The sequence below is a fragment of the Podarcis liolepis genome (genome assembly GCF_965112155.1).
Source record: "Podarcis liolepis genome assembly, chromosome: 16".
NCBI classification, from domain to species: Eukaryota; Metazoa; Chordata; class Lepidosauria; order Squamata; family Lacertidae; genus Podarcis; species Podarcis liolepis.
In genome coordinates, this window is record NC_139567.1 from 38,402,053 (window position 1) to 38,414,086 (window position 12,034).

Below are 12,034 nucleotides of genomic sequence, written 5' to 3' on the forward strand. Positions count from 1 at the left end.
TCTCCAGGATTTTAGGCAGGCCCCACCTGAGGATGCCAAGGGTCCAACCTAGGACCTTCTGCTTGCCAATGTGGTGCACTACCCACTGAGCCCTTTCCCAGTAACTCCAAGATAACCAGAAGTAGGGGTGGGGGAGCCTTGATCTGCTTGGGGACTATATCCTCCCACGAAAGAGCTTCTGGGGGTGTGTGGCTGCATGCCAGCAGCACACGGGGCCAGAGCCAGTGAATATGATGCTTCCCTTCCTAAAGGATTCTTTCAGCGTGTATTTTAATTATGGATGTTTAATATTTGGCTGGTTTTTGTATTTTGCGAACCGCTTAGAAATTGATTTTGGCATTAAGTGGTATTAATTAATTAATTACCGAAGGGTACGCACGCTGACGTACACCCAAACAACCCTCCCAGGCAGGGAAGAGGCATCCTTGGAATTCAAGGGACAGGTTCTAGCTGGCCAGAAGCACTCTGTGGAGCCACAGAGCAGGGCTGGGGAGGGCCAATGTCCTAAGGAGTTTCAAGGGCCAGATAGGGAGGCCTGGGGGCCACATCTGGCTCCCAGGCCTGAGTTCCACCCCTTGCCCTAAATCAGGGGTCGGCAAGGTTTACCTCGCCTAGGCTGGTTCACTCCTGCGGAGATTGCTCCGTGGGCCAGATCGCGTCTGCGGTTTTGTGCAATGCGCGGGGACTCGGTTTGGGGGCAGTTTGGGGGCCATTTAAACAACCCCCGTGGCCTGCTTGTGGCCCATGGGCTTTAGGTTGCCAACCCCTGCCCTAAATCATCAATAACAAGTTGCATATTAATCAGTTTATCTGATCTCTTTGCTCAGGGGCAGCCCACCCTGTTGTGCCAGCGACACCTGGAGGGCACCAGGTTGGGGAAAGGGTGCAGTGAGGCTGCCAGTTCTCAGCACCCCCAACCCAAATATCTCATAGTGATGTCATGAGGTCAGGACTTGAGGTATCATGGGGCTGCCACGCAGCCACAAGACCTAGCAGTAAAAAAAAAACCTTTAAAAAAAACCTGGAGCAATAATATTACACCCCCCCCCCTGTGTTCTCCCAAGAAATTTGGAGAAACACTGGAAGTAGGGAGGGTGAAGCATATGTTTTCCAGAACGGTGAGTGAATGAGCTCCAGAAAAGTGAGCTTTTAAAATAAATATGGCGAACAGTCATCTCCACCATTGCAAAACTCCTTGACTTGGGCCTTGAGAGGCACTAAGGGTCCCGAGTTTAAAGCTGCTGCCCCGAAGCCCTGTGGATGGACCACTAAACCTGCTTCTCAGGGCCAAGGCCTGGGACTTGGCAACACCCCTTGCCAGGATGCGGCATCAGCCTTCCATGTGCTCAGATGCTGACAGGCAACGCCGCCACCTTAGGACAGTATATTAAGAAACCCTGGTGGTGGTGGGGAATGGGTTGGAGGAGGGAAGGCAAGTGCCCTACTGCCTGCTTGGTTCCAGATTCTGTTAATCAACAAACTCCCATCGCTTCCTTATGAAAAGCACCTAATGCATGTCTAGCACAGCTCCCAAGAGCATCGTACTGTGCACTCTGCAAGGCTACAGTTTCTTGAAAAGCAAGAGAGGAGTGGCAGCAGCCAAGCAGCTCCTTTCTCAGCAGGATTTGGACTGGTCGCATTGGGTTTGTTCGGCACGGCTGAGAACCAGAAGGCAGGAGGCCTTTGTGCTCTTTGGCCTTCAGCTGGCAACTAAGGCTCTGCCCAGGCACTTATCTGGAGGGGCAGGAAAGACCAACCTCTGCGGGGAACCACAGGTGGAAAGAGCCCCCCCTCTCCTGTTTCCAGATCCTGTGTCAGGACCGTGGTTGCAAACAGGACGTCACGCTGCCTTTCCTCCCTGTTCCTCCGGCTCAGTGTCCCATTTGCCTGCTGCTGTTCAACACCCAAATTGGAAAAGGGAAAACAAAAACAGCCAAGCTGCCTTCGGCCTGAGATTCTTGGAACAAAGACGGAATTCGCTGATATGCATTGCACCAACGAAGGAGCTGTGATATCTCTTGAGCGTCTCTCCAGGGACTGATGGAAATCACTTGCCCCCTTTTTTCAGAAGGCCTGAAATAAAACTCTTATTTTGTGTCCCCCCCCCACCTCCCCTCTCAGTCCTCCCCCCTTACCAAGGTTATCTACCTTGGGTTCTAATTTAAATACCAGATGCACACCTGGAGAGTTCTCTCTTCAAGCCCATCTCTGTCACTAGTGGCTTTTCTGTATAATTAAAGTAGTGGGAGAGAGGGGAAAAGACCAAAGAGGATCTAATTGCCTCACAATAATTCTCTTCCCCTGGTAGCTTCTCCCTCTCCCTCCCTCCCCGGCTCCCTTGCTCCCTTCTTCCACACTCTCCCCAATTTCCATTCAAAAAAGTCTTCCAGCAGGGAGGCTGGCTCCTCAAAAAAAAAAAAAAAAAAATTTTAGGTGAGGGAGGTGAATCTCTGCTTCCTTTTCTTTCTCTTAATTCCAGTGCATGAGCATTGAAAGTGAGTGGGCGTTTGAAGCCGCTCTGTGACCTTTTCTGTCTTCCGCCGGATTGCTATCCTCGCCCTTGAACTATTCAGAGTCACTGAACCCCTCAGTGGCACACTGGGGACTCCGCCGCCGCCACTCTGGCGGATGTCTTTATCACGCTGCTGTTGGCATCGTGGTGGCGTTTTCCCTCTGCCGCCGCCCCCGCCCCCGTCCTTTTTCCCCTTGCTGGCTTTGGGCTTGTGAAGCAGCTCCCCCCACCTGGGGCTCCGTTGTCCAAAACAAGAGCCTGTATTCCTCGTGTTTTAGGAAGCCCTTCCTTGGAATCTGTGAGAAATCAGAGCTTGACAGGGTGGAATTTGGTCTCTGCTAAGGCTGCAAAGCGGTGTAAAATGTGCTTGCCCTGGGAGGAGACCCCATCAAAAACAGCTGGACTCTTTTCTGGCCAAGCTTGGATGGGGATAAAAATTTATTATTTATACCCCACCCATCTGGCTGGGTTTCCCCAGCCACTCGGGTGGCTCCCAGCAGAATATTAATAATAAAAAAGCAATCAAACATTAAAAACTTCCCTAAACAGGGCTACCTTCTGATCTCTTCTAAAAGTCAGATATTATTTCTAAAAGTCAGATATTATATTATTTCCTTGACATCTGATGGTAGGGCATTCCACAGGGCAGGTGCCACTACCGAGAAGGCCTGGTTCCCTGTAAGCTCAGTTATTGCAGAGAGGGAACCGCCAGAAGGCCCTCGGCGCTGGACCTCAGTGTCTGGGCTGAATGATGGGGGTGGATACGCTCCTTCAGGTATACAGGACGGAGGCTGTTTAGGGCTTTAAAGGTCAGCACCAACACTCTGAATTGTGCTCGGAAACGTACTGGGAGCCGTGTAGATCTTTCAGGATTGGTGTTATATGGTCTTGGTGGCATTCCCAGTCACCAGTCTAGCTGCCGCATTCTGGATTAGTTGTAGTTTCTGGGTCACCTTCAAAGGTAGCCCCATGCAGAGCGCATTGCAGTAGTCCGATTAATGAAGGTTTTTTTTTATTGGTGGGGCTGAGATCTGGAGGCATGCCTTGCTGGATCAAATTACTTTACTGAAATAAAGTAATGCCTTGCTGGATGAAATTGAGGGTGGCTGAACTGAAGTCTCTGTGATCATCAGAAACACTGCAAGAAGACCTCTGGGGTATACCACTTCTGTCCATAGAGATTCTTATTTCTAGCCTTCACAGATAGGGCAGAGAGAGAGAGAGAACGATAACAAGTTGTTGCAGCATGACGTGCCCCTGTTTCAGGTTTCCAGCTAGCCATTTCTGGGATACTCCATTCCCTTCCCTTTTCTTTCTAACAGTGGGCTGTACCCACCTGAGTTCTTTGCAGGGTAGGGGAAGGGCTATAGCTCAGTGGCAGAGCAACTGCCTTGCTGCCCTGCATGCAGAAGGTTCAGTCCCTCATGGCATCTCCAGGCAGGCAAAGATCCCTGCCTGAAATCATGGAGAGTTGCCGCCAGTCAGATTAGAGATAGAGGGGCAATGGCCTGATCCTATATAAGGCAGCTTCCTATGCCCCTATTTAATCCAGCTCTGAATTCAGAACCATGAGGACTGGGAACTTGCTTTAGAAGGGTGGAACATTTGTTTTGCGTGTAGGAGGTGCCAGGTTCAGACCCCAGTGGCACACCCGAGGTACAGCTGGGAATGTATGGCCAGTCTGTATGGGCAGGTCTAAGCTGGCTTGACCTGTGTTCCTAATTTACTGGGTGATTTGCAGGAGATCTGCAAAACTTTCTGACTTGCAGCTTGTTATTTTTATTTTTTTTAACAATAGCGATAGCAAGACGGCTCCTTCCTCCACTTAAATTTGGCTGCTGAAATAGAAGAGAGCCAACCAAAAATTGCCACACAGTTGTGTGAAGGAACTGTTGAGATAAGTTTTAGTTCTTGGTACTGGAAACAAATGCCTAGATTCAGCATGCGCTTGGCTTAGAGATCGGTAAAAATGCCAAAGTTTTGGTTTCTCTCATTTGGTTTCTAATTTTTCCAGTAATAAGTTCAGTTCTCTACATTTCCACATCAATTCACAAATCCCCCATCCTAAAAGTAAGTTCTTGTTAAAATTTTAATCAGAATTTTAGTGCAGAGTTTCTCCAGAAATGCACATTCTTATACACTGTTTTGCCTAAGACAAACACATTTTCACAAAGCACATTTCCATATGTTACTTGCACAGTTATATGCATTTTTACACACACTTTAACCCAGTATATGCTTTTTTGTACACATTGCTTGGTTGGAGAACAGTGTTTCAAAATTTGGCAAAGTGAAAATTTCGAAGACTTCCTGTGCTTTGCGAATTGTTTCAAAGAGTGTAGACTTAGTTGGTCCCCTTCTTCATGTGAACTGAAACGAATTTCTCCCTCCCCCACCTGTAGCCCAGAGACAACCTGTTCTTTATTTTATTTTTTTTTTTTTTTATAAAATTTTTATTGGTTTTACAACATTTTTAAGAAAAACAAACAAACATTAAAAATGACAAACATACACGTATAGTTTCAAACATATTTTCATAAACCTCTTTTCTTGGACTTCCCCATACCCCCCCTCTCTGCATCCCAATGTCCGTAGTTCAACTAGCAACTCCCAATTGTTACTTTCCAATCTCTATCCTCTTAGTCCTCTTTTATAATCTAACCTTATATCCCTGTACCCCTTTGTTTCTGGTAACCACGGCATTTTAGCATTCATTAAGTTTATAGTAGTCCTTAAGATAACTTTTAAATTTTCTCCATTCTTCTTCCACCGTCCCTTTTCGTTGGTCACGGATTCTGCCTGTCATCTCGGCCAGTGTCATATAGTCCATCACTTTCATCTGCCATTCTTCCAAAGTGGGTAAATCTTGTGTCTTCCAATACTTTGCGATGAGTATTCTTGCTGCTGTTGTGGCATACATGAAAAAAGCTCTATCTTTCTTTGTCACCAATTGGCCGACAATGCCCAAGAGAAAGGCCTCTGGTTTTTTAGGAAAGGTACATTTAAGTACCTTTTTCATTTCATTATAGATCATCTCCCAGAAGGCCTTAATCTTCGGGCATGTCCACCAAAGGTGATAAAAGGTACCTTCAGTCTCTTTACACTTCCAACATTTGTTATCAGGCAAATGATAGATTTTTGCCAGCTTGACTGGGGTCATGTACCACCTGTATACCATTTTCATAATGTTTTCCTTTAAGGCATTACATGCCGTAAATTTTATACCGGTGTTCCATAACCAATCCCAGTCAGCTGACATAATATTATGTCCAACATCCTGAGCCCACTTAATCATTGCCGATTTAACTGTTTCATCCTGTGTATTCCATTTCAACAACAAGTTGTACATTCTAGATAAATTCTTAGTATTGGGTTCTAACAGTTCAGTTTCTAATTTTGATTTTTCCACCTGGAAACCGACTTTCCTGTCCTGTTTAAAAAATTCCATTATTTGGCGGTATTGGAACCAATTTTCTACTTTATGCTTCAATTTCTCCTGACTTTGTAGTTTAAACTTATCTCCATCCTGTTCTAGGATTTCCCAATACTTCGGCCATCCGACCTCCATATTGAGTTTCTTCACTGCTTTAGCCTCCACTGGCGACACCCATCTAGGGGTTTTGTTTTCTAGTAGGTCTTTATATCTTATCCAAACATTGAACAATGCTTTTCTGACAATGTGGTTTTTAAAGGCACTGTTAACTTTACCATACCAAAGATATGCATGCCAACCAAAAGCGTTATTGAAACCTTCCAGATCCAAGATGTCCGTGTTCTCGAGGAGCATCCATTCTTTGAGCCAGCAAAAAGCTGCTGCCTCATAGTACAATTTTAGGTCCGGCAGGGCAAAACCCCCTCTTTCCTTAACATCTGTCAATATTTTAAATTTAATTCGGGGCTTTTTGCCCTGCCAGACAAATTTCGAGATATCTTTGTGCCACCTCTTAAAACATTCCATCTTATCAATAATCTGCAAGGTCTGAAACAAAAATAACATTCTAGGCAATACATTCATTTTAATTACTGCAATTCGGCCTAACATTGACAGTTTCAAATTTGACCATATTTCTAAATCTTTTTTAATTTCTGACCAGCATTTTTCATAGTTGTCCTTATACAAATTCTGATTCTTAGATGTTAAATAAACCCCTAGGTATTTAACCTTCTTGACCACAGTCAAACCTGTTTCCTCTTGAAATTTCTCCTTTTCTATATCTGTTAGGTTTTTCCCTAAAACTTTGGTTTTTTGCTTGTTCAACTTAAATCCAGCTACCTGGCCAAACTGTTGTATTATTTCTAAAACCCTTTTCGTACTAGTGTTTGGCTCTTGCAAAGTCAATACTAGGTCATCTGCGAACGCTCTTAACTTATAATGTTTAGCTCCGACCTGCACACCTTTGACCTGCTGGTCATTTCTTATCATGTTCAGCAACACCTCCAGAACTGAAATGAAAAGTAATGGGGAAATCGGGCACCCCTGTCGTGTTCCTTTTTCTATCTTAAGCTCCTCAGTCACAACATTGTTTACAATCAGTTTAGCTTTTTGTTCAGAGTATATTGCAGCCATACCATTCTCAAAGCCCTGACCTACCCCCATCCCATGAAGATTCTTCCTCATAAAACTCCAAGAGATATTATCAAAGGCCTTCTCCGCATCCACAAAGATCAATACTGCCTTGGTGTTTATATTCACCTCTAACTTCTCCAAAATATCTATTACATTCCTTACATTGTCTGCTAGATGTCTTTTAGGGAGAAAGCCTGCTTGGTCTTTATGAATCTTCTCCATCAAAACTCTTTTAAATCTTTTTGCCAAAATGTCTGCAAAAATTTTGTAATCCACATTAAGCAGGGATATTGGGCGGTAGTTCTTGAGTTGGGTCTTTTCAGTCTCTGACTTTGGTATGAGTGAAATATATGCCTCTTTCCACGATTCAGGTGCCTTTTTTCCCTCAAGGATCTCGTTGCAAACTTCTCTTAGTGGTTGAGTCAACCATTCCTTCAGCGATTTGTAGTATCTGGAAGTCAGTCCATCTGGTCCTGGAGATTTGCCCAGTTGCATATTCTGAATGGCAGCCTCTATCTCTTGTTCTGAGATTCTCTGGTTCAAGTCCATCTTACTTTGATGAGAGATGTTTTGTAGTCCATATTTTCCGAGGAATTTGTCTATATCTTCTTCATTTTGCGGGCCTTGGGTGTAGAGTTTTTTAAAATAGCTTAAAAAGCAATTTCTAATTTCATTGGGTTTGGATATGTTCTTTCCATCCACCTCCAGGCTTGTAACTGTATTTAGTTTCTGCCTTTTCTTCAATTGCCATGCCAAAAGTTTGCCACATTTATTTGCTGATTCAAAAGTCTTTTGCTTCATTTGCCTTATCTTCCATTCAATCTCTTGGTTCATCAATTCCATATATTGTGTTTGGTATAATTTGATCTCTCTTAAAATGTCCTGAGACTTTGGTTTTGTTCTTAATTTCCTCTCTCCTTCCTTTATCATTTCCAGAATCTTCTCTTTTTTCTCATTTTGCTTTTTCCTCTTTATTGTGTTTTGTTGAATCAAAAATCCTCTCATCACCGCTTTACTTGCGTCCCAGATCACTCTTTTCTCCACGTCGGTCCTCAAATTTATTTCAAAATAGTCTTTTAGGGTCTTTTGGGCCTTCGTGAGAATCTCCTTATCTCGAAAGAGGGTGTCATTCATTCTCCATCTAAATTGACCAGTTATTGTGAGTTTCATCTCCATCTTCACGGCGTTATGGTCGGAGCAAGTTTTTGGGCAGATTTCCACTTTCTTGATCTTCGGAGCCATTCCACTAGTAACCCAGATTTGATCGATTCTGGTCCAGGTCATCATTGCTTGGGAGAAAAAGGTTCCCTCTCTCTCCAGAGGGTTCCTTGTTCTCCAAATATCTATCAAGTCCATATTTTCAGTCATTTCGAAAAAAGTCTTAGGGAGTCTCCCTTCTTTGGTGACTGTAAGTCTTTGTGCCTTGTCCATATTAGTGGAGACCACGCCATTCATGTCTCCCATAATTATCATATTGTAGTCCAGATAGTCCATCAGAGTTTCATGAAGTCTCTTAAAGAAGTCGGATTTGCCTTCATTTGGTGCATAAATTCCAACAACTAGGAATTTTTCTCCTTGTACTTGTATCTCCACAGCCAAATATCTCCCTTGTTCATCTTTGAATATCATTTTTGGAGCCCATTTCTCCTTCACATATATTACAACTCCTCTCTTCTTAACTTTGTCTGATGAAATAAATTCTTGTCCTAGCCTTTTATTTGAAAGTAATCTCCTGTGGGCTCTGGTTATGTGAGTTTCTTGTAAGCATATCAAGTCCAATTGTTCTCTATTCAATATATGAAATACTTGTCTTCTCTTCAAAGGCCCATTGAGCCCATTACAATTCCAACTGAGGAATTGCAGAGCCATCTTGTTATTTTTCTAAGGCTCCTCCAACAGCTCCAAGTTGTTGCTCTTCTTCTGATGGTAGTGGTTTTTGTCCAAACGGGAGATTCAGGATATCCAATGCTCTCCTCTGTTCTGCAAGTACGTCAACAGTCCCCTTCTGTAAGTCCTCCTGGTGTCTTGCCAAAAATTTGTCTTTATCTTGAATTGTCTTTATTTTCACCTTGTTTCCCTTATAGTCAAATGACAGCCCTTGTGGGAATTCCCACCTGAAACGGATAGCGTTTTTCTTTAATAAAAGGGCTAAGTCCTTGTAGTAGTTTCTTAAATCCAGAAAATATTTTGGGATGTCTTTAAAGATCTGTGCAGCTGAGTTTCCAATCTGCAAGGCCTTTTCAAAGTGTAGTCCCAATATTTTGTCTCTTTCCTCCTTGGATCTAAGTGTAATCAAGCAGTCTCTCGGAGTCTTTCTGTTTTGCTTCTTACCCAATCTAAAGGCAGTCGTAATTTTGAATTCGTCTTCCTGGAGTTCCCAACAATCCACAAACTCCCGTGTCAAGTATTCCACAAGGTTGTCTCCTTCATTCTCCGGGATCAGTCTTATTTTTAAATTTCTCTCTTTCCTCTGTAACTCCCACAAGGCCAAAGTTGCATCATGCTCATAGACCTTCTTGGCGATCGGCTCTAATTTCTCCTGTGTCTCTCCCGCAGTAGCTTTGGCGTCTTCCGCAATTTGGCGCGTAGTGGCGTTTTCCTCCACCAATTTATTTATAGATTCTGTATTCTGGTTTAGTCTTGCTGAAATTTCTGTTAATTTTAGTGTATTCTCTGAAGTCTGTTTTGTCAGAGACTCCAGAGTTTGGTTTATCTTGAGCAAGGCATCTGTCACAGCTTCCATAGAGACGGCTGCTCCTTTGTCTTGTCCTGTTGATGCTGTTGTTCCTGTTGATCCAACTGTTGCGCCTGAGATTGAGCCTCTTTTCTTTACCTGTGACTGTTGCAGCTGTTGTTGTTGTTGTTGCTTGGTCTTGGCCCTTGTGACTATCTCTTCTTGTGCGCCACTCATGTCAAGGTCAATTCCCACGGGATTTATTCTCCCTTGGAAAATTCCACTATCTTAGGCCGTGCCGGACTTCACTTTGTCCTCTAGAGGGAGCAAATCAAAATGGCCATAGAGCAAAGATTCCAGGTATAGAAACAAAGGAGACTGTCCCAAATGTCCAAAATATAAAAGGGAGATTAACACAGTCAGAAGTCTAAAAGCTTGTTACTTCAAATTGCCACAGTTGCCCTATTTATGCTACTTCTTGTTGTATTGTACAGTAGCCAGGCACTGTGGAAACTTTGTATCAAAGTATCACTTCACAGGAAAAAGTCAGTTCAGTGTGCTAAGAAGGCAGACCGTTTCATGCTTTCAAATAAGTGAGACAGCAGAGGTTTTTTACTTCCAACAAATCTTGCAGTTATTGCTCAAATTCACCTCCCCTCTGCCCTGCTAGCTAGAGGGGAGATCAAAGGGTCTGAATGTCCGGTTAAGCTGATCAAAGAGCAGGTTTAAACGGATGCAGGTTTAGAGCTCCGTTGCTTTCACTTTCATGCAGTCGGGGGGAGGCAGACTTCCTTTGTTTAGATCTCCCCCGTTTTTAGCCCAATTTTTAAACTTTTAAAGGTCCCGATTATATTTCAGCTCTTACTCACGGGGATTCAGTCCAGATTTTCTTTTCAGGAAGGAATCGGCGCTCTCCGCTTATGGCGACGCGGCTTCACTTCGCAGGCTGGGTAGCGACTCTCAGCACCGCGCTCACTCCCGATGTCGATCCGTAGCCTTTAAAAAGGCTCTTTCACGGTACCGGGGGGCGCAAAGGTGCCCACCGAGTCTCCTTGTTCTCAGGCTTCAGCGCCTGGGATTTTAGGGGTCCCCCGCTTGCCGTAGCGGGTAAGACCCGAACTTGCGAAGCAGTCCTTCTCCGGAGCTCGGAGCTAGGACCGCCATTAAGCGCTGGCACCGACCGGAAGTCCCAACCTGTTCTTTATTTTTGCACCTGGTTATGGTTGGTCGATCCAAGAATTCTGTTTTCAAATGAAGAAGAAAAGGCAGTAAATCCCACCAGCCTGGGATCTACGAAACCTCGCTGCAGAGTATCGCTCTGTCTCTTACCACTGGCTTGAAAAACATGCTGCAGTCTACTCTACTTTTTACTTGCTGAAACTGACAGCAAGTCTATGGTGCCCACCCCCCTCCCAGTAGCCTGTCGCCCTCGCTTTCCAATTAACAGCTCCCCCTGCTCAGCCCGGCCAGGCAGACCATCTTTCCTGTGCAAAATCGCAAAGCCTGATGAAACCAGGGCTCCAAATGTGCTGCTGTACGTGATCTGATGCACTTGCCCGGATGGCGTGAGCACGTGCAACAGACTCATAGGGTCACCCTGGCTTGTTTTCTGGGAGGGGTGTACCCACTGTCTTCATAACTTCCGGTCAGTTATGAAGCTCTTGGCTTGGGTTTGGAATAGGTTCCCTTTAAGTTCAGGGCTGGACAGGGTCTTGAATCTGAGTTTGAAGTTCAACTTTGTAACCTTCCGGGCAGTCGTTAAATGTGCCCCCCCTCCGGTCTTCTTATCTCTCTAGGTCCTCATCGCTTCCCACTTGCCCTCTTACGAGCTGCGACATAACCAGGTGGAGTCCATCTTCCTCTCGGCCATCGATATGTACGGGCACCAGTTCTGTATAGAGAATTTGCAGGTATGGGCTTCAATTTTGCAGTAAAAAAAAAAATTGCTTTCAGAGTGTGGAAGGGTAAGAGTGGACCATCCTTGAAGGAGCTGACCCCTCGAGCGTCGCTCCTGTCTGGAAGAAAGCAGGCTCAGAACACAGACTCAGGCAGAGATGTTGTGAGGGTAGGCAAGTCTGCTGTCTCTTGAATGATTCAGGCCCATCTGATGTGAAGATGGGAATGAGTGACCCACCCCCAAGCAAAGGGTGATTGGGAGGAGGCAAGTCCAGACTAGGGAGTCATACAGAGAAGCGACAGGCAGGCTCCTCTGCAGATGGACTGCATGGGGGGGGGGGCGGGATATTATGCAGCATCTTTGCATTGTGAGTGACTTGCATGA

General features: G+C 44.8%; 1 protein-coding gene across 11 annotated transcripts in view; it reads left to right on the forward strand.

The window, feature by feature from the left end:
- The window catches only part of ACACA (acetyl-CoA carboxylase alpha), a 205,724-nt gene that overhangs the window by 69,922 nt on the left and 123,768 nt on the right, over positions 1-12,034 (forward strand). For all 11 annotated transcript variants that reach the window (XM_083479726.1, XM_083479718.1, XM_083479727.1 and 8 more), the window contains one exon: positions 11,550-11,663. In XM_083479726.1, coding sequence (XP_083335852.1) covers positions 11,550-11,663 — 114 coding nt within the window. The remainder of the gene's footprint in view (positions 1-11,549; positions 11,664-12,034) is intronic.